This window comes from Temnothorax longispinosus, chromosome 2 (genome assembly GCF_030848805.1).
Source record: "Temnothorax longispinosus isolate EJ_2023e chromosome 2, Tlon_JGU_v1, whole genome shotgun sequence".
Lineage (NCBI taxonomy): Eukaryota > Metazoa > Arthropoda > Insecta > Hymenoptera > Formicidae > Temnothorax > Temnothorax longispinosus.
The window spans coordinates 9,042,957-9,066,697 of record NC_092359.1 but is presented as its reverse complement, the minus strand read 5'-3'; the positions used below and the strand labels follow the sequence as shown (position 1 = coordinate 9,066,697).

The 23,741-nt window shown below is 36.9% G+C and overlaps 2 protein-coding genes across 22 annotated transcripts in view; one reads left to right on the top strand and one right to left on the bottom strand.

Moving 5' to 3' along the window:
- Tm1 (tropomyosin 1) overlaps window positions 1-20,304 on the top strand; it is a 46,691-nt gene extending 26,387 nt beyond the window's left edge. For 3 of the 20 annotated variants that reach the window (XM_071797707.1, XM_071797697.1, XM_071797703.1), the window contains 7 exons: window positions 3,353-3,486; window positions 5,628-5,745; window positions 10,219-10,289; window positions 10,699-10,774; window positions 11,126-11,188; window positions 12,213-12,282; window positions 18,436-20,304. In XM_071797707.1, the coding sequence (XP_071653808.1) occupies window positions 3,353-3,486; window positions 5,628-5,745; window positions 10,219-10,289; window positions 10,699-10,774; window positions 11,126-11,188; window positions 12,213-12,282; window positions 18,436-18,518 (615 nt within the window). In that variant the 3' untranslated portion in view covers window positions 18,519-20,304. Of the gene's footprint in view, window positions 1-3,352; window positions 3,487-5,627; window positions 5,746-6,157; window positions 6,276-9,348; window positions 9,420-10,218; window positions 10,290-10,698; window positions 10,775-11,125; window positions 11,189-11,399; window positions 11,463-12,212; window positions 12,283-12,990; window positions 15,999-17,366; window positions 18,026-18,435 lie in introns of those variants that run through there. The other 17 variants (XM_071797705.1, XM_071797691.1, XM_071797701.1 and 14 more) reach the window with 10 other exon arrangements.
- Window positions 20,305-20,936: 632 nt separating this feature from the next.
- Window positions 20,937-23,741, bottom strand: part of LOC139825186 (LIM and SH3 domain protein F42H10.3-like) — a 28,314-nt gene continuing 25,509 nt past the window's right edge. For both annotated transcript variants that reach the window (XM_071797718.1, XM_071797716.1), the window contains 2 exons: window positions 23,526-23,680; window positions 20,937-23,243 (listed from right to left, as the gene is read on the bottom strand). In XM_071797718.1, the coding sequence (XP_071653819.1) occupies window positions 23,064-23,243; window positions 23,526-23,680 (335 nt within the window). In that variant the 3' untranslated portion in view covers window positions 20,937-23,063. The remainder of the gene's footprint in view (window positions 23,244-23,525; window positions 23,681-23,741) is intronic.

Here is a 23,741-nt window from a genome sequence, read left to right as displayed (position 1 = left end):
TTTGTATACGTTGAAATGGTATATATGTGACACGACAAACTAAAAGTAATTCGCAATCAAAATAAATGTCTGGCCTGCAAGACTGCATTTCCGCTCGGATGTATAACAGCGCAACGCCGCGCCGCATTTTCCGGCGCAGTGGCGAAAATCCATCGCTAGATTCCAATGCGCACTCGCGATAGAATGCGCCCGATAGTGCGCTAAATGCGTTTTAAAGGCCAACGGCGACGGACTCGGTTAGGCTGCACTAATACGCTTTTGTCACGGAGCAATTGCTGCGCGACACCGCGATTTTTCTGGTTTTTCCTCTTCTCCCTCCATCCTCTTCGATTCCGACGCGATGATAATGAGCGATCTGCCGTTTCGCAAGTTGATTCAATTATACGCGGCTTATCGTCGCTCAGACGGGAGGATGCGAGGGCGCGATAAGGCGAGTCTTATTGATTTGCTCGCGCATTTGACGGGTCGATCAGGCGCGAAAGCGATCTCGAGGATTCGGAGTGACCGTGTGTCTTTTTGCCGAGAAGTTTACATAACAGAATCCCGACGTCTCTCCCTCTCGACGTTCCTCACGACGCGCGACGCCTTGAATTTATTTTCAAACGAATGCCGGTCGCACTTCGCGGATATCACACGGAGCGATGTAAAATAATATCGTACGCCGTGATTCTTTCCGCCTCAGGAATCCGCCTTATACTTTGATTACACGCGCACAGCAGAAAGACAAATAATGGAATAATCCTCAATGAAGTTTTTATGTTAAGAATCTTATCTGCAAAGATAAAACTCCGATAAAACTCATAAATGCAAAAAGAGCAATTTTAGACGATAAAATTATTCCTTGGAAAATTAATAGAAGGCTTTTTTTCACATCTACAACTTGCGAATGTATAATTTATACGTTCCAATAAAGTCCACAAAGGCAAATATGGAATATATTATTTTTGAGAAAATGATGGAATTGCTTTGAAGAATAGGAAAATCTATACATTCCAATAAAGTTGTCACAAAGGCAACATATTTCATAGGTGTCTTTGTGAGCTATGAAATATGTTGCCTTTGTGACGACTTTATTGAAATGCATAGATTCTCCTATTCTTCAAAGCAATTCCGTCATTTTTATTCAAAATAAAACTGCAATTTTAATTCCTTCAAGATCCCACATGCATATTGATTAAATATCAGTGCCTGTAAGATCCAGTCTTGAAAATATACTTGCTTTACTAAATTATCACCGATCCCTATAATCGCGGTCGACGTCGATCGGACTGCAGGACGAGTTAAATAGATCGCGGTGGAAGGCTACGAGAAAGGGTCGGACGAAGCGGAAGTTTGGCACACTTACCAACACTTGTCGCGGACATCGTCCATGTGACACGACCTGTGCGCTCGACACAAGTACGCGAGTGGGCGTGCCGATTTCCTCCGAATACAAAGTTCACGTCGTCTCGCACCGGTAAGGTAACACCGAAAGCGTGCGTAGCGTTGCGTGCACGCACTATCGAGCGTAGAACAGCGTGGCAACGCGAACCACGCCGGCCAGGTTTCACAATCATTGAACTCGCATTACTCGGTTGCGGAAGTTCGACGGTAGCAAGCGAAAAAGAAGTCTCACAGAAATTGTGGAATAAATATGAATGTTTTGTACAGACACACGGTGTGTTTTACGCGACAATTATTCCAAAATATCAAGCAGTTTCATAAATAACAGGAAAATTTTATTTTGTATATCTATTTGGATTTCATTTTGTATAAACCACGTGGATTATGACAAAACCCAGATACCCTCACCATCTATTGTTTTAACAGAAACAGTCAACAGAAAAATTAGTAATTATTACTAGCGATGTGGTAGCGCGGTTTGTGATATCATGATTACGTTTAAGTGATTATGCAATCGTTGTTGTCAGTCCGCTGACATCACCCCCATAAAACCGATATAGGTGCGCCGAAATCCATGAATACCAAGTTCACGCACCGTTAATAAAGTAACGTTGTTAAACGACACGTTTCCTGCATACGGGATGAATTAGGACCTTTTTACTAAGGCGCACAATCGTAGGCAGGTGCAGCTAACGAGGACAAGGGCCTCAAATTGTGTGTACGCGGATACACGTGTAATCGACCGTTAAGTAATTTACATCCGTGAAAATCGCACGCTTCGCTTAGTTTTATACAATTCCGCTAATAAAGTTACAAATTATTATTTTCAAAAATAATTGCGACTAAAATTAGTCTCTCGTCTATCATCTAATCTCTCTAATCTAAAATTAATTAACTTGTACTAATATCTTAATGGAGGCTTCAATAATTGAAGAGATATCACATTGATAATAAATACAATTGTTTTTCTCTTTATAAGGATAATGTGCGATGATAAAATCCATTTATATTAAAATTAACATTTAACTATCCTGATGATAAAATTTGTTCAGTATTTGTTACTTACGTTCTCGAAAGTAAACATTCTGTAAAAATTCGTAATTGATTTACTTATTGCCTGAAATATTTCCACTGAAATATTGCTTTACGAACATTATCGATTATATTGAAAACCAATCCATGCTCGTATCGCTAATCTGAAATTTAGAAGTGTTTATCGTGGACGATATAGCAACACTCGCTGAGCGATGCAACGTGTATTTACGTGTCAAAAGTTTGGTCGAAATCGATGACAGTGATGATCCGTTCGGTCCAACTCTTAATGCAACATGCGAGACCGCCTCGGGGTCATTGGTATGCACGCAAAGACCCTTACGATCTCCAGCCGAGTGTTTTGTTGTGACAAGCTCTGATCACGTTATGGCATTAGATTGGATTTAGATCGTTCCTAATCCAGTATCGACATGCGCCTGATTACAATATCGTGCCGGTAGGCTTTAGACTTTAGACAGTAACAGCAGATCAACCATTTGATCTTACATTACTTCGAATAATTTCGTTAAACCGTCTCATTATTTTAGCAAGCTACTGTTTTTTACACATACAATAAAAGATTATATTATTTATTTAATAATTCAGGGGTGACTAAATTACATAAATAACAGCGTTTAGTATATTGTTGAATTATTGACTATTATAGTGCGTGTTTTTTCAAGCTTTTTCATTCTAATTTAATTCAGTTTTTTAAATATATGTACATTTAGATCTCGATTTGTTCTTTTTTTAAATTTAATTATCTGCTTCTACTCTTATTTGACTATTCTTTACGCAAGGTATATCTTGCGGTAGTTTCTTCACTCTCTCACGTTATTTATTACCAATATGGTTTTACTAAGAGACCATGTAAGATTAAAAATTGCCGATTTTTCAGTTTTTATTTTATTTGGAATGGATTTTTCTTGTGTTACAGGCTGAGTCCGAAGTCGCCGCCTTGAATCGTCGTATTCAACTCCTGGAGGAGGACCTCGAGAGATCCGAGGAGCGCCTTGCCACTGCCACTGCCAAATTGGCGGAGGCATCGCAAGCTGCCGATGAGAGCGAACGGTAAGTGTCCATTACTATGTCCGCAACGAAATTATTGCAAAGTTTTTTATTTATGATCGTCTTGTATATTATTTGCAACGAGCAGTTATCAAAATAAGAATACGAAAGATATATATATAAATATATTTTTATTTTATATTTACTAGAGATATTAATACATAAATATATTTCTATTTTATAATTGACAATTTTTATGGTAATGAGAATACATAAGTATTTTATGAAAAATAATTATATTAATGAAAAATAACTGCTCATTGTTACATAATTCTTTTTTTATCTTTATAAGAATGATTAAGAGAGTAAGTAATTGTATAAATATGTATTATATGGTCAGATATTAAACATTAATAGGATTTACTAACATGCTTGTTGCCAAGCCGCTAGTAAGGATCGATGTTAGTATTTCATGTAGATAATCGTTAACTATCATTAACTATATTTATGGGAAAGACAAGATTTATAATATTTTACTCTTGATCATTCTTATATCTATTATATATGAATAATTCTAAATTATCGGGAATTAAGTATAAGTGAAATGCAAAAGTGGTATAAATCATTTATTGTATAAATTTTATCTTGTTATTTTATAAAATTAAAATTAGTTCAATCCTTTTTCTTATTATGTAATATTCTTTCAGTTATATCTCATAAAACATGATAATTTTTTATAGCCAGATATTTTTTTATACTAAAAATATTTTTAAAAAATTAAACGTCTGATGTATAACAGATATTTCAAAAATTATTTTGCATAACTTATGCCACTTCTGCTGCTAATCCATCATGTGTATTTTACCTGCACATGTATGGTATAACGTAGTAAATAATATTTATAAAATATCTATAAATTATTTTATTCTGAACAGTTTTAATATCTTTTATTTAAAACAAAAATTATTTTTTTTATAATTCCGTATCGACCTTGTATCGCCTTACATTGAAAGAATTAATCTGAGAAAGAGACTGAATATCTTTTGAATCCTTTTTCCGCAACTTAATTATAGAACGCGGTTCGATGCATTGCAATTTTGTATGACTAATATCGTATACCAAATATAGACCCGAGCGCAGTAGCTCTTCAATATTCCAGTTACCAATATCAAATATGAAATTAATAATAGATAAATGCAAAAATTCGCGTAATTATATTAAATTCGTTTTCTATTATAGATATATATATGCACAAGTAGGTGCCTAATTATTGCAAAATAACGATATCGTAAACAATTCTAGTCAACTACTACATAATTTAAAAGATATATAAACAAAGAAATTATTCGCAATATTTCTTCTTTTTTGTACTCGGAGATATCTTTCAAATAGAATCGAAATGAGATCTTGCGGATCTTTGAACACCACATCCTGACCTACTTTTTGTGGCTGCATGTCGCATCCGCCGCGACAACTTATTTTTTAGTATAACACAAACGCTTTCTGATTCTTTGCAATTGAAAATAGTTTTCTGAATATCCATTTTCTTTTGCTGATTACGTATTATTTGAAAGATAACAATGACAAATTTACGAATGTTGAAAGAATGTGAAACGCCATATTTTTCTTAGTTGGATCTATCTGATTTTTATAATATATAAATATATAATAGCGTAATATAAAGTATTGAATATAAAGGACGGTCATTAAGTGCATCTGTAATTTTCAAAGTCTAATTGCCGATTATGATTTCTTTACGGCGATACGTAAAAGCTTAAAATAACGTTGGGCTTGCTTATCGTCTTGATAACGAATGACGTGTACAAGCTTCGCACGTCTTACTTCACTACGATGTATTTCTCGTGTACGAGAGAAAAATTGTCAAATACATGCTTTTCTAGTTTCTTGATTTGTCACGCGGCAAAATATCATAATTATGACGCAAGGAAGAAATTAAAAAACATTATCTCTATATAAATAGAAAAACATTAATTGATATACAAACCTGATAAAATAAATTCGCATTGGAAAAAATTAAAAATTGGATTTACAATATATCGCTTTTACAATATCTACATTGTATTTTTCATTATACTTAAAAAAAAATGTTTAAATCGATTGTCGAGAAATTAGTCATTTCGTACGCAACGATGATCATTCTTTCAACGACGATTAACTCGTTTCTAAAAATCGACGAACGTTAGGATACGCAAGGCCCTCGAAAACCGCACTAACATGGAGGACGACCGAGTATCCTTGTTGGAGCAGCAGCTAGCACAGGCTAAACTGATCGCAGAAGAGGCGGATAAAAAATACGAGGAGGTGGGTCATCAGCGAACAAAGAGCGAAGAAATAAGGGCTGAAAGGACCCTCTATTTCTCTTGGTTGGAGACGAACTACCAGCCGTCTTTTAGGATGTTTGTATTCATAAATGCAAAAATATTTATCTGTTGAAACATTTTCACGGAAGAAATAGCGAATTAGCTTGATACGAAATGTCACTTTCGGTAACATTAGTAAAAGTATTATAGAAAAGATCGTCCAGGTCGGTCGGTAGTTCTCCTCCGGGATTATCTCCCCAGATAAATTTCACAGGTAGACACATCATTGTGAGCTGAGCTGAGCAGAGGCGTTCCTCGACGATCATCCGAAACCTATTTCTTAACTTAATCCGTTTGTCTAATCGACTATTTTAACCGTAAACTCTTTCGTTCGACATGTGTCCACCTTAAAGCGCCCGCAAGATTCTCGAGAACCGCAGCTTGGCGGACGAAGAGCGCATGGACGCCCTCGAGAATCAGCTGAAGGAGGCCAGGTTCCTCGCCGAAGAAGCCGACAAGAAATACGATGAGGTTCGCGCGCCCGCGACTACCACTGTCAAGCGTGTTGGATGCAGTGACGATGATAATCATGACGTTGATGGTTCCTAGTCGATAGTCAAAATAGTGCCTAACCCCGTAACTCTCTGTCTTCTCTTTGTGTGCTCGAAAACACCGTGGTTCGATATACGTATACGCGTCTCCGTTGCGAGTAAAGATACGTGTCTCGCACGAGGCACATCCCGTTCGTTCAAAATCGTGTTGGTTGGCTCGCCGAGGTTTCGACCGCGTTTAGAAGAACGAGGCGATCTTCCCGCGTTGTCCGCGTCGTGAAGCAAAAGTTTCCGATCCGTAAGAAAGTCGAGAGAGCGAAGAATCTCTCGCGCAGTGAAATCTTAGCAAGGGTAAATCGTGAATGTCGAATCTGTGATCGCGATCTGGGCTGCGAATGAAAGTGAAAAAGTTTTCTTCCTTTTAGAAAAGTTTTGCGTGTTTGCGACAAGTGCAGTGTTTTAAAGATCGTTCTTTTTCATCTTGTTGTTAGAATAGAGAAAATTTTAAAAAGCAATAGAAGTCACGCGGGAAGAAACGAAGGAAGAGAGAGAGAGAGAGAGTGGTGATACATACGTACGAGAGTGTTCATTCACGTGTTTCACGAGCGCGCCTCAAATCGGGTATCTGTGATTTCCAAGTGTTTTTCATTTCGGTTACGACAAAAGCTACAACAAAAATGTCTCAAGTGCCAGTTTCGTAACTAGAGTTTAATCTTGTTATTGCTACATATATATTCCTGTTATTAGATACTTGTAGATTAGAGATCGGCCGCGCGCGACCAAGTTCGCAGAAGTTTATACGCGCGCGCGTTTATTTACGATAATTCGATCTCTTCGGGGTACCGTGGAGGTTTGGGCCCGCGTGCTCGGTCTGTCGCTCGTTACTCGCGAGACCGGCCTCGTTAAATTTAACAAGAGTCCTCAATTGTGTTGTGATAACGCCGCGTGAGGCCGCCGCGCAACTTATTGTCGCGGCTCTCCGCGCGTCAACGACATGGTGCTACTTTTTATTTATCGAGCTTGTCTCTTCGCTAAGACGAGCGCGTTTTCGCTTTGCTGGAATTCGGAATGTGATGCGCCAGAATAACGAGAGTTGCAATGGTAGGTGTTGGCCGCGATAATGTTGAAATTACGGTGATACACACTTTGCTATTTGTCCACTCGGAGATTACAGTTTTTATCATTTCGCCGGGATAAGATATCGTTCGAAATCTTTTTTAATCGACATAATTTTACGCGATATAAATATCTAATCTCTATGTGACAGAACGCGTCACGTTTCTCTGTATGTTTTGCAATATTAATTATTTTTAATTAATTTTGGAAAAAATGAACATTTTTTGTTTACCTTCAATAACACTTTATCATTTTTTAACTACGAAAAATCCTTGCAAATTGATGATTATCATCGGAGAATTCATAACTTTTTTTTATTGAAACTTCTACGCTTACCGTAATTTCAATCAATTAATTTTTTCCACCCGATGACGTTCCATGCGATCTGTTAAATCGTCGTTAATTAACAGTATACGCAAAAATTAATCGCGGTGTGCGAGAGTTGATTTTAATCAAATCGTTCAATTTATTTCAGTAGATAGTTGCTTCCACGCAGTCGTCTGTTTTGACCTCCTAATTAACGATCTAACTGCCTAACCGTTACAGAAACTTACAGAGGTGACGACAAGTTCTAACAGCAACTGAGTGTGCCGATGTCTCCGTTAAACTTTTTTTTTGCATATACATAAGACGACTTACAATTTACAAACTGTCGTTTATTCGCAAAATCGTGTCGCAACTGCATCGTAAAATGGTCGGGTCGTCACGAAATTGATGAAGTCTACTGGCACAAATTATGCGTTATATTTTCCTTATACCATATCGAACGCATTTTGATTAATCGACGCGATCATCGCTGATTTGCATTTTCTCAACGAGCTGAATAAAATCTTTGTTTTTATCGCCTCGGAATCACGGGTGTCAGTTCTCATCGAGTATTACGTGAGTTGCTCGCGGAATTATGCTGACTGTGTGATGAGGTCAAATTGATACGAATCTCAAGCATAGATACATCGAACGATTCTGCGTCTCGTGCTGCGTATATAAAGATCGTTTTTACTAACTGTAATAGAAAATTTCCGAGGTCAAGAGATACGAGCGAAGTGAAGAGAACGCGGAAACTAAGTAATCGGACCCGCACGAATCGCGAATCTCTCTCAATTAAACTTCTATGGAAAAGCCATTTTACGATCGATCGCGCCACGATTGTGCGAAAGTTGATGTGCTGCATGAAAGTGAAAGATCGTCGTAGGACAGAGTTACAGACACATCTAGTCACGGCTAATGCACGCATCCAAATGAAAAAAGGTGTTAAAGGTGTTTTAACTCTACGACGATCTTTTTCCCTGGCGTGACCATACATTGCTGTCTTACATGCGCTTACGAGTCCATCAGGATTGAGCTGCAATTTGCGTGACGCGACTTGCGTGCTGCATCTCTGATCTGTTTGTTTTTTCGACGGCGCGGCCGATTGGAAGAAGCTACCCATTTGCGAAGCGTTCAGGCAGATTGCTCGAAGAAAATTGGCGTTAACACAACAGTTTAGCCTGTCGTTAACGACATGTTTTAATTTGAACGCGAATTCGGAGACACGTATAAACTTGAAAAATAAGCGTACATGAATTCTGTGAGAACTATATTAATACAAAAAATTATCGCGCTCTATTAAAGATCACGTTTGTCGCCAAAAATGCGTAGCTCCCTTTTTTTCTCGCGAGAGGCATAACTTTGCATATGTGCGTATGTTGCATATGTTAAACGCAAAGGCCACCGCACGAGCTCGTCAGCAGGCTTTGAGCGTAAGGAGAGAATATCTCCCTAAGACCGTAACTCTTCCAATCACGGCTACGACGGCGATGACGACGACGAGACGCCGGTGTCTTGCCATCCCGCCGCCTCCGGAGTTTTCAGAGGCGGCGTGGTCGCCGAGGAGAAAGATGAGGAGGTGGTAGAAAGCAACACATGTTAGAAACCGTATGTGTGTGTCGTTTATACAGGTCGCCCGTAAATTGGCCATGGTTGAGGCCGATCTAGAACGCGCCGAGGAGCGTGCCGAGGCTGGAGAGTCGTAAGCATCATTTTTATATAGGCATCTTTGGTCCCGGCACCTTTTGCCCGAAGTGCGAACGATCCCGTGGTATTTCTCCCCTCTCGTCTCACCCAGCCGCCCCCCCTTTCTTTCCATTTCATGCATCGTCGTGCCCGCGCTTCGGCTCGCTGCCGTAACTTTTGACAGCACCGTTAGCTCGTAACACGTTCGTCGATGACGACGACGAAGGCGAAGATACCCCTTAACCACGCCCGTGCCCATTTTGCACGATAACGACACTTTTCGTGCTCGCATTTTACCATTAAAAGCTGTTGTTAAGTGTATCAGTTGTAAGACCTTTTCTGTCGTGGAGAGCCAGAATTACGAACCGTCAATCTAATCGTTAAGTAGAAGCCTACTGAATAATACCTCAATAGTAATAATGGCTTTTCCACGACACCATCTACGTCTAAATAAGCAAAAATTATGTTGAATCACATTAAACTGCAGTTGAGCTTATTAATTCTTTTTCAAATACATCCGAAATTATTTATCTAATTTTATTTAATTGGTTGATCTATAAAACATTTGCATTAAATAGCTACCTATAGACGTAGATGCGATCCCATGCGTAATTTTAATTAACGTTGTGGCACAGTGCACTTGCACTAATCTTGTAGCAGCCGGATGGAGCCCTAGAAGCCAGGAAACATCGGATTTTTATGCGTCTCTGCATGCCAACACCTAATATATATTTTTATTTTTTTTATATTACTATTTCATGACCACTTCCATTACCTTTGCTTTTGCGCATGACACGTGTGGCTGTTGATCACAGGTCGCCAGGAAACTAGTCATGATGGAGCAGGATCTCGAGCGTGCCGAAGAGAAGGCCGAGCTTTCCGAATCGTAAGTGCAATCACACGCATGTGTTCGCCATGTCCCTTTTCCTTCATGTGCAGCACTATGCAACTCCTTTGTCGTTCGCTCGTTATATCGTTCAGAAGTTAAAATTACTGACAAACGGTGCAATAAATTAAAATGTATTAGGCAGAACAATTTTTATATACTGGTACATTAAAAAATTTCTTATTGGTACAAAGATTCGATATTACGATAAAAATATGTTTTTTATACTAAGATAAATTTTTTTCTTTATGAACTTCACCTCATACATCATTCTCAAATAACTTCTAGTATTACCTAAAAAATATAAAATGTATACAAAAATATATTGAAAACGTTTGTCTGCAATTTTTAATATTTTTCCCTTTACAATTCATAAACTTCAATATTAAATGGCTAATTAATTTTACAGCAAGATTGTCGAGCTTGAAGAAGAATTGCGTGTCGTCGGCAATAACTTGAAGTCCCTCGAGGTCTCCGAGGAAAAGGTAAATGATTTATTTTACGCCCCATGTACAGCGCAATCAGAACGAAACATAAATCCGTGGATCATATCGCCTCCCCAATTCTCATTTTATATTATAAAGATTTTCTTAATCACCAATTAACTCGTGTCTAAAATGCCGGAAAATATTATGAATAGAAAGTGCATTATACCGTTTTTTCTATAATACCCAATTTAATTGTAAATCATAAATTATGTCGATGGAAGTATATGCTAATAATTGGATCGAGTACCTTCTCTTAAACGTTCTGAGGAATTTTATAGCCGGTATGTTTCGGAGAAAATTATCGTTAAATCATCGTATAAGAAATAATATTTACGTAATTGTACGTAGGCCAACCAGCGCGAGGAGGAATACAAGAACCAAATTAAGACCCTTACCACCCGTCTAAAGGAGGTACACATCCTTTGGGAGTGTCTTGCTTTGCATTTTCTAACGTGTGATCCATCCTCGCGTCGTAGGTCTTGCCACTAAAATATTAACTCGCGTGCCCCTGTCGTTTTGCATCTGACCCCATTATTTTAGAAGTAACTAAACAGTGTTTTCTGCGTTGCGGTGAACTAACGAAAGCTCGTTTTGTCTTTTTGTTGTGCTTGATTAAACACAGGCGACGCAACGAGAGGAGACGTTCGAGGGCCAGGTGAAGATTCTCGATAGTCAATTAAAAGAGGTAGGTAAAAGCGAAGGATTAAGATTACCACGGATTAAGATACTTTGAAATATGTATCAGAAATTTCCACTTTTATTTCGATTATATTAATCATCTACTATTAAAATGTAGAAAAATATAAAATTAATGTTTCGAATAATGTTCGAAAATAAAACGATACTTAAATATGATAAATAATTACAAAAGAAATTAATTTAATTTTTGTATTTGTACGTGAGGTATAAAACTATTTTACAAAAAGAACGCCAGAAATTTTCGAGGCCTGTATAAATACCTAGAAATATAAAGTTCCATAGATCGCATCACGAGGTACAACAAATGCAAATGTGTCGAAGTACTTATCGTAAGTTTCTCTTTTTCATTGAGCGTGTTGTCCGAAAAAGAGAGAGTGAAGCATTGTTCTCGATAAAAGCATATTAATCGTGCAATATAGTGTTGCAACTAAACCTTTCAAGGCCTAGATTCAGATACATAGCGTAGTTGCAGTCATGTGTGACGTGGAAATTGTTTTACTTGCATGGCGTGAAGCATTGATAGTTATAATTAATTATCTCAACGATTTCAAAAAAAAGCAGAACAACCATAATCTTGCTGATTGTATCTCTGTTTCATGCAATTATTAAAACGATCCCATAAGATAAGATAATTAAAACGGACAACTTCTTGCTCTGTTTTTCTTTTTCTTGAAATCGATAGATAATTTCACTTAAAGTATAATTTTCTGACTGACAAAGTATTGCGTTTTCGCAGGCTGAAGCACGCGCCGAGTTCGCGGAGAGATCCGTGCAGAAACTCCAGAAGGAAGTTGACAGGCTCGAAGGTGCGTATACGGCAAAAATAGAATACGTACACGTTGATATATTATTATTATTCTTTTTAATAACACGATTTATTTGAATTCAAGTAAATTTTTTTAATAAATACGTTGACATGTGTTAATATAGATATTTTATCTCAGATAAACAATTATTTTACAATATGAATTGAATTTCTTATCAAGCGGAAAGAGAGAAAGAATTCAAGGAAAAGTTTTTGTAGTGATATTGAGAACGATTAGAAATCATTTCTACTTAAGCACCTAGGTTCCTATAAAGAATCGATGCCGTGCACACAAAAGGTTTGAACTCCTGATACCAGATGTTATAAATAAAGCAATACCGAAGAAAGTAATTATTACGATAATCACTGCTTATATTTTAATCTTTTTTTGAGAGATTAGAGAAATTGCTAAGAATGTTTCTAACCAGAAAGTTTAAGTTGAAGTGGTTAAATCAAATTTTGAGAATTTATTCTAGTCAATTTTCCTAATTATAATATATAGGAACATTCCTAATTATTATACAATATATAGGAACACAATGATTCGACAATCGTAAAGCAAACCCCATTTTTTCACCCTGTGTGGATATATATATGTGTGTGTGCGCCGTATTTTATTTGCGCATTTACCCATCTAACCGCCGAAACGCAGTGTGTTACGCGTGTGGCTTGCCGTGTGTTACTTCCCTTTAACCAGTGATCTTTGCAGACGACCTCGCGGCCGAGAGAGAGAAAAACAAATTGCTACAGGAGGAGATGGAGGCCACCCTGCATGACATCCAGAACATGTAAATCGTGTTTTTCGCGGTGGACGGAAATACGCATAAAACGCGAGAACGTTTGTAGAGAGCGAGAGAACATCCGAAAGGGAGATAGATATAGGGGAAAAAAGAACAAAAGAAAAACAAACGGAAGCAAATAGCAGAACGGCGGCAACGAGAAGTGAATGAGAGAAACAAATACGCCGTTACGGCGCGAGCGCTTCGTGGTGCACACCTTACATTTAACGAATAAAAATGCAGTCTTTAGGCTAGCCTTATACCCTCCATTACGTCCATCCGCGTGTACGTATTATGCGTGCTTGTATGTGCTCAAGCGTGTATGTGTGTGTATACGTGTGTCGTGCGTATCGCGTGTCTATTTGTATGCACGTGACGCAAGACAGAGACTGATGTAAGATGAGAGGAAGTGTAGAAAATGTGTATGTATGCGTGTGAGGAAGAGTAAGGAAGATACAGAACGAAAGGATCGGTACGACAGAGAGAGCGAGAGAGAGAGAGAGAGAGAAAGAGAGGAAGGATGTAAAAGATAGAAAAAGGAGGAAGAACGAGGAGGAATAGGACAGACGGCAGAATAGTTCCGTACATAATATGAAGTTACTTGTAATCGAAATCTGACTTTTTTAGCTTTAGATTTTAGCTTAGTCTGCCTTTAAATTTTAATATGAGAAAAATTGAGGCATGGTTGCGACGGGTTTGAGGCGTCTTCGAGCTCGCTGCGATTTGAATTCGTTATACGAAAACAATTACTGGCCGTGGGAGGAATACGTGAGTAGGGATTAGAGACAAAAAAAAATGAAAGAAACGGAGACGAGACGGATCGGATTGTTTGTACCGAGAGAAGAAGTTCGATGGGTTTGAAACAAATTTTCTCGAGCGTATCAATTTTATGCGCCAAAGACGTTCAAATATGATCTATTATATAATTATAATATTGTAATTAATATATAATTATATAGTAAACTACGCTCGACTTGTCTGATACCTGAAGTCAGGTTCCTTCTCCCCATTAAAGATAAACGATTATTGAGTAATCTTTTAGAAGTGACTTATGAAAATTTTTTTATCCTTTAATTGATTCGCTCAGTCGAGCATTTCATCGAATTTGCGCGTGCTTCTCTCGGTACAATACGCGTAGCAGGACTGTATATAATGGAGGGACACAGAGTGTTCATTTACTTTTCGCATCATTTTACATTCCGCATTCCACGCGGCTCAGCTCGCGCGAGAAGAGATTCGTCAGTTTCTTTCGTCTGTCAGCGAGATTATGTCGCGTCGCGTTATCTTCTCATTGCCGCCGATGAAAGCAAAGACGATAATGAATGCAATAATCGTGCATTTAAGAGGATTCCACTGCCAAGCCCTCCCAGAAATTTTTCTAAAAATATATATTTTTGTAGTACGTCTTTGTCTTCGTTGTGCAATATTCAATCAAACAATTACGATTATATCACCAACGTAGTATTGCCAGAATTCAAAGCCCTTTTTTTCCTCGTAGTACGAAATAATCGAGAATTATCTGGCCTATGCAAGACACATATGCGTGTATCACGTTTACAGAGTGGTTTAACTTCGAGCCTACGAAAAATTGATCGTAATACTTAAGATGCAAACAGGGAAGCAACTGGCTATTTTGTCCATGCCGCAACACAGCTTCCCGTGCTAGCTGAGTCATTCTGATATTTTTTTACCGATCGTGCCTGTATATATTTACAATATAAATACTAAACCACGGCCAACGTCAAACCTCGATGCAGGGAACGTGCTTCGTTTCGAAACGTAACAGCGAATGAGAGATCCGGAAATATAATGATCGATCGTCGAAATAACGCATATCCGATATTCCACTTCGTGGCGCTTGGTTCGCCACGAATTATTATTACTATTATTAGATATTAATTGATACAGTTGTCGTTAATGTTACTGCTATTTCACGCTCGTCATCGAGCATCGGCTAATTCCGTGGAGAAATTTTTTCTTCCAATCTTTTTTTCTTTCTATTGAAAAAAAAAAGCGTAATTTATGTCGCGTGTACTGCCCCGACCTCGATGTCGTAATCCATCACGGTTATTCTTGTAGCACTTTTCCTGCAACATATTCTTGGATGGCCTTTTGATGTAGGAATGTGCATCGTCCTCTTCCCGTTCCGATATATAAATGCATGTATATTATCATCGCTCTCATGATCATTTGAGCAATCATAAAGCTAACGATGAACTTAATAGAATAGATCGAATATATTTCAGGATTGACGACTCCTGACGACGAAAAAATATAAACGTTTTGCCTTTCATATAAAGGCTTTAATTTTAATAATTAGCTTTTTATATAGTTTGTTAACGTCGCGTTGATTTGTATTGTACAAATCGATATTTGGTTGATACAGTTGTAGTGTCAACATAGTAAGCGTATTAATTGTTACGTGACTTATGATCACGTATGATATCAATATCCACGTTGTTGGTCAAATAATGTCGGAAATTCGGACTATTTTGAATTGTGTGTATCTCATAAACGTTATATCTTTATGCATGCGAAGATGACGATGAACCGATTCAAAATGGAGTATAGCACATACGTTATCGAAAGGCCACCCGGAAATATCGCGACCGTTTGTTCTCTAATTTAACGCCGCCACGAGCAAGCGTTATTTAAAAATCAGGAAAGTAATCGCGAAAAGCACAACCACGAGACTTACCTACATGTCCTATCGTTGATTTTTGTTAGCCACAATTCTTTTCTTTCTGAATAATACTAAAAATTACGGAAAACGCAGATACTTGAGTTTAAGAGAGAGTTTTAGTTTATTAATTTACTTAATATTAATAAAATGAATGGAACGATAATAACACTAATATCATTGTAATAATAATTGATTATTATATATTGCTATTATTATAAAACTGTTTATAATATATATTTTAATTTTGAAAAAAGAGTGTGTTTGTTTTTGTTTGTGTCGTTATTCTTTTCTGTTTTTTTTTTTACCTGCGCTAACATTAATCCTTCACCGTTAACATAACGACGTATAACTACTGTTCAACGCGATAACACTGTGATCGCCTTGTTGTTAGACAGTCTCATAACAAAATGCATGATGAAGGAAGAAAGTGTGGTACGTATATCTTATATTTACGGTGAGTAAATCTGCTTAATCCGATTTTGCTATTTAATGCATGACAAATCTCCCTATTTACAATATCGAAACTTCACGATTGTCTCTTATTTATTATGAAATACTTATTTTATAGATATAAAGATTTTTCAATTTTATTTATTGGCGCAATCATACTGATACAAAATTATATTAATGATATTTCATCATAAAAAAGAATCATTTTCATGAGTAACATGTCTAATTGTCAAAACACACTTAGAAGAATACATGAAAAAAAGTTATTACCGTAAAGTTAAAAATAGCATAGATATAAATTATTACCATAATAATATAATTATTAATATAGAGTTAAGAGAATAGATATAAGGTACAAATTATATCTAACAAAAGGAATTTAGCGAACATGGCGATAATAAGAATAATCGAGGAATCATCTTTAGCCGCACGCGTTAAAATTCGTGTTATTTATCTAAACGTATTGAGCATTTAATTTAAATTCAATTATTTTCACCGCTATCCTGCTTGGCCGATCCACAATACCTGCCTCTAGCGCGATATTAACAATATTAAACACTTTTCATCTCTTCGACACTTCTTTTCCCCGAGCACCTTACACGCCACGCAGTAGACAAAGTCTCTCTAACTAATTAACGGCTATCTATAACGTTGCGAATGCTTGCAGATGAGATGGTGACCGAAAAGGAGAAATTCAAGGAGGTCGGGGACGGCCTGGATAATGCGTTCTTCGAGCTCTATGGCGTGTAACGCGGCTACTAACCATTCTCCTAACGCTTCGACACAAAAAAAAAATACCGAAAGCCTTTCTTACAAATCTAGCTTGCGCTTAACACATCTTCCGTAAGTTACCTGCCTACGCTTTTTTAACCCGCTCTCGTTGCTGAAACCACAGCTTCCCGACCGCGAGCGCCTTCTAAAAGAATCCTTTCCAAACGGTCGTGCAAAAATATTTCTATATACCTTCTTTTCACCCCGCTTAAAATCAAACATTCCATATATACTCGATAATTAACGAAGGATCGAAGTTCATGATATCATTCAATTTTATCTTATCTCAAAGTTCACGCAAATAATCAATGCACCTAATTCATATCAAACGTATCAAAGTACAACCGACGAGGATACGGTATAGCCGAATGCGTTCTCTAACGACGCTACGTTTTCTTGCAGACGAGCTCGTCCACGAAAAGGAGAAGTACAAATACATCTGCGACGACCTGGACCTCACCTTCACCGAATTGGTTGGTTAAATCGGCTGTCCGAATATCCGCGTCCGCTGTCGAATTAATTGGGCCGTTAATCGAATTATCGACATCGTGCGGTTCGATCGCGGTCGAGTCACGGCCGTTCGACGCACGTATTGCTTTCGTCATCGTAACTAAAATCAATGTACTATAAATACGTTCCGCGTTCAATATACTCCACTTTTTTCTATTTATCAACGACCCCACTACCGGATCTTTCGCGCACAGAGCAGCCACTGAGCCGCGATTATTTAATTATTTATTTCGAAAACGCCGCTTAGATCGAAATTACAATTACAATTGCAATCAAAAAACGATTTCTAGCGCAGAGTTCTAATTGCATTACGCTGCTTCGGTAATTGAACGTGCGGTAAGTAGAGCAAAAAGAAAAGTACAGTACACATCCGACTTTCTGTACGTGTCACTAATAAAATGTTATTGAATTCTGAAAGTATATCCTCTTGATAATCTTTCCGTCAAATAAGTAGCTCTCGCGATTTAAAATTGTCGAAAAGCTGTACAAGACCACTTTTGTTTCTAATACTTCAGAAAATAGGATAAATAAAATACCTATATAGAATCTGACGTGCTGTTTTGCTTTCTTTCATACCCGAAACACCCTGTTCCTTAACGAGGTAAAATGGACTGCGAGACATTTATTTCTGAAAATATTTTTATAAATATGTATATGTGTATATATATATTGGCTTCAATCTTATACTTTATTTTCCGAACCGAAAAGCCAATGCTATTTCTCAGGTTTTAGGTAACAGGACCTCTATCCAACTACAAGCATAAATTTTCCTTCATCCTACTCTTTAAGTCGCTTTAACGGACGTAATGATCGTCCAATCTCAAAACGTCAATCACGAAGATTGTGTGCTCTTTGCGTTCTTTCTTTCTCTTTCCAATTAAAAAATTTATATTAAAATGTACATCCGATTAACCATCGTACCGTCCACTAATACCACGTTTTCCCTCCCTTCTCGTTGCAGACGTGCTGGTTAACGAGCGCTGTAAATACAAAGCGATCGCCGACGAGATGGATCAGACGTTCGCCGACCTCGCCGGATATTAGCAGGCAGGCTAAAATGCGTATGACTGGGGGTGTTGCGGGGAAAAGAAAAAAAAAACGAGAGAAAAAAGAAAGAAAGAAAGAAACGGTTCGTTCACGCTATGACAAAACGACACTGCCAGCACGCGGACTCTTCGCCACACGTCGTCTCGTCCGAGCATTACATTAGCATTCTACACAGTATTCGCTGGAGGAAAGTCGAGGACGAGGAGGATGAGATTGCTGACATTTAGCGTTAACCGCGCGTGGCTTAACCGTTAAGCCGAGTTTTTCGCTGAAGGCGAACCGTCATGCGTTCTACATTCCTTCGGCTCGATCGAAATCTACGTTTGAGCAGGCTCGTCCAGCGTCATTTTGTAAAGTTTTACATAGAAATTGCCTCGGGAACGAAATCTTTTTCGAACGGCAGTAAGATCGTATAAAGAAAAAAAAATTGCGAGTCCGAAAAACACTCTTTCGGAAGCAAAAATATATACGTACTCTTCCAATACCTGGCACGAATTTCCCATTCAATGACGGCGATGATTTATTGCAGCATCGGTTCTGTTACCTGCGCCTGGTATCCCTGCACACCAAGGTGTCTTATCTTATCCCTCACGTCCAATAAATTGCATTATTTCCGTCGAGATCTGTACGCGCAGTATTAGCCCCTAAATTCGCGTAGCTTCTCATATCTGTAACGGCATTAGTTGTTAAGAAACTCGTTGCGAGATACATTATTTTTCATCTTGCTCAACCGCACAATTTACGCTGGATATTACCAAAAGTCGCGCTGTTTCATTAACAAATGTGTACGGGCCGAAAAAACGTTTGCTCGAAAGTTAGATTTTGCCCAAGCTCATTTTAAGTCCATATGGCCTTGAATATAACATCCTACACAACATTCATTGCGACAAGTGTGTTCAGGGCACACTTATATAAGCAGGAAATTAAACTAAACTGTACAAATCTCTTTCGTCGTAATTACACCAATTTGCATCTGTCGTAAAAACACAAGTCTAAAAAGATAGCTAATAAATAACACCGATACAATTAACATCTAATACGAATAACTGACAAACATTTCCTGCTTATAACATTTCCATCTTGTTCAAGAAGCAGCGCTAACATTCATCATTAACCATGAATCTTCTTTATATTTGCACATTCCACCGTACAATTAGACAGTGCGGTCTAATTAGTCAGGCTAACGCTTAAGTTTCTTTCCATTACTTATTAAGGAGTACCCATGTATCATCCATATTTTCAAGCCACGCTTCTATGTTGTATCGTGCAGTATTGTGTCAAAAATTATGATGAATTACCGATTGACTTGCTGAAATATCTCGTTTTAACGGAACGAGATATAGTGTTCATTATAGCATACAATACAAAGTTGCTTCTATGATGTATTAGAAAGGTTTGCAAAGCAATCTGGGTTGGATTATGACATATGACAGAAATGAAATCTAACAAAGATAGAACGATATTACAAATGTGACAAATGTACGCTTGAAATGATCGAATTGCGAGGTCGAGCAAGTTCGATACATCCCCGGCTCTCTCGGCAACATACCTTAATGCTGAAAAATGGTATATCTTAGTCTTTAATCTTTTCCAATGTTAATTCAGCGGTTTCACGCATGATCACGCAAGTTACCGGGATTGACGATAAATCTTGTGATGGACCAAGCTCAGAGACTTTCAAACATGCACTTGATGCAGCGAATCTTGACTATCTTATGTGATAATTATCATTTTATTGTATTTATATTACTTTCAATAAATATGCATATTTTATATCTCTGCATACTAAATGTTTTTACTCGATTTTGCAATCTCGTTACGTTAAGAATTGTTTGGCTATAAACGTTGTTTCACAGTTAATTGAATTCGCGATCATCTGTTACATGGCTGAGTATTGATTGCTTTGCGATAACGCTGAATGCCAACGGCATCAATGGAATTTGCAATGTCTCTTCAAATAGTATTAAACACTCTACCATCGTCGTGATATTAAAACTTAGCGCGTGGTCATGTCAAGATAGATGCTCTTTTAATATCCAAAGAAAAATATAAACATAGTATTATTAGAAAAATAAATATAAGAACAGTCATTCGTTAAACTCTGTGAAGAAACAATAATGTTTATCTCTCTTAACATAATGTTTATCTTAATGAAACAACACATTTATATATAAACGAAAGGATCCTTCTTTGCGAATATCAAGTTTATGACTAAATAGGTATGTGCGAATGAAAATAAATTATATATATATATACTGTGATAAAAAACGATGTACATGCATCTTTGCGATTTGTTTTTTCAGAAGACTAGGAATTTTCATAATGAAGAAAGGAATTTCATCGATAAAAGAAGATAGAAAAGGGATGCAGTATTTGAGCGTGCAATTACTAAAAAAAAAATTAATGAACCATAGATTTACATAACATACATATTCATTATTTATGATTTGCTATGATAATATAATATTTGTCTAAACACAACGCTAACATATATTTCTGTACCTTGCAATTAAAATATGAAATCCTCTTATCAGCGAGCTAATAATTACAAGAGTGCTGAATAACATGTTTCCAAAAATATCATTCTCTTCGTTTATAAATGAGGTCGAACGACATCACGTGTGACTCGCAGATAACGAATTACTTATAACTTTTACATGGTTCGTTAATCTGTACAGTTCCATCGGACATCGTTCCACAATATAATCTGCCTATTCAGGTAAATGGGATGTAGATACATTTCTGAGGAACCAGTTTGATATTAATTTAAACACGCAATAACAAGGCACTAAGAAACACCCCGTGGTGGTAAACACGACATTTTATCAAGGATCAATTTATAGGCATGATTATCGCCAAAGTAGAAAAATCTTGGAAAATTAGTTGTCATGTTAGCCAATACGGTTAATATTGGGCTTTTAAAATTACATAAAAAGTGCTCGACATTAAGATAAACTAAATATCAATTGATTTTCGATAAAATCTCATGTTCGGTAACCTCAGAATCGTCAACCAAATAATATAATTACAACAATGTAAATGGAATTTTGGAGAGAAATGCGAAGCATATATGTGGACCATACAAAATAAAACTTAAGAACTATATAATAAAATATGGGTTAATTAATTTATATTTAGATCGTTAATTAATTGAAATTCAGTAACGGTACCTAACAATAATTTTCATATTTTATCAAAAAGGAAGGCAAGTGTCAGCATCTTTAGCGTCAATAATATTATGTTTCTTATTATTTCAATCTGCTTTATCTTTAAGGGAAAAGGTAGAGGATTATATCAATTAATTTTTTTACATCAAATTAAACTACATTAATTCGGCAAGTAAAAATTTGTTGATATTTCTTTGAATATCCTATTCCGATACACTTTCGTATAATTTACATTATGATAAAAAATCCATACCGCTACTAATTAGCAGTCTATACGTATAAGGCACATTGCATTATTTCTTTTCGAATATAAGGGAAGATTTCGTCCTACATTTCGTTCAGAAAAAAGTTTGGATATTATAACTAAAATATTATTTTGTGAAAAGTATTTCCGAAAAAGTAAAAGAAAAGAAGAGATAATATATTATTATAAAAAACAAGAATATAGTACTACTTATAAATGCAAAATGGTCGGAAATATAAAAATCTATCTAATTGATGTGTTAGTCAGAGTTTATATCGAATAACAAGTAACATAAAATTCTCGTCAATAAAAATAATGATTAACAAAAAAAGGTCCGTAAAGTCAACTGTCAACTGAACCAAATTAATGTTCTTTCTTGATATTTATATTTTAATCGTATAATTTAAATTCTAAAAAACATATCGAAACGGAGGAATGATATAACTGTGGCTAAGAGTAAAAAAATAAAAGTGACGCTTTAAAACTGCATTGCAGAAGAAATATCTTATACTTAATTCTTCTTAATTGTTGGTCAAGGCTTGTGTCGCTTCACAGTTGTTTAAAATTTTAATTGCAATAGGCATAATTTATTGCAGTTATGTAAAGTTTGGTCCCATCATGGAATTCTAATATACGAAACTTTGTCATCTAGTAGTCAAGTTATACTCAACTTGTGGATACTCAAGACGTACGTCTTCGGACATTTATAAAACTGATTTTGGTGTTTATTCTCATAAATCTGTTTCTTTTATCAATATAATATAGCAAAATATTGTGAAATACTCAACTTTATCCAAACAGACATCATGGACAAGTTGATATCAAGATAGAAAAGTTATCAAATTTATATCAAAGCTCAAATTTATATCAAGATTTTTCGTGAAACACTTTAAACTTTCATAGATATCTGATTATCTGATTTTCTAAGATGACAGTTTGCCGTTTCGATCAAACATATTATCTCGGCCGAGTAACAAGAGCCGAGTAGAAGCGTTATCTCGAGTATTGTATCACGTAAATTTTTTTAACATTATCTTTCCCTTCGGAGGGCTTCCCAAAGCGCCCTAATTAAGCACTCTAATCGAAGTGGCGGCCAACAATTAGCGAATGGAAGCTCGACCTGAAAAATATTTAAATCTGCGCCGGTTCGACATAATTAGCGGGTAGCATGCCGTGTCGTCCCGTACGCTGCACCAGTCCAGTCATCCAACCCTCGTCTACGGCTGTGCAATTGACGATCAAATCACCGTCGCAGAAGCTCACCTCGTCGAGATCTTGCGCCTCGTAGTCATACATCGCTCTGTACACTCTCTGCGGAAAAAAAACATCGTTATAGAAAACAGAGATTCGTAAAACTGCATATTCATTTTACATATTATACATTTAAAAACCTACTTTTTGCCAATATTTTATACTATTTTGGTCCCAATTGTTTAAAAAACTTATTTAAAAGTTTATTTTGTAACAGTCTAAATTCTTTCTATGAAATGTATTCCTTTCATGTATTAGTAGACATGTAAGCTTTATATCGCGTAACAAATAAGTTACAAAAGACAACACAATGCGACAATAGGCAATAAAAAAGATATTTACTCCAACGTTGGAGGGCGGTGGCGGTGATTGATGTTGATGCTGAGGTTGATGTTGATTATTGTTTATCGTTGTGGCCGGCGTTAACGATCCGTAATATTCGTTCACTGGGTCGATGTCAGCAACCGAGCCGATTTTTCGTGTCGGTGGATTCGTCACTGCAAACGCGTCGTATTTTTAATATTTTATGTGCGACGTATAACACAAATAATTTTCTAC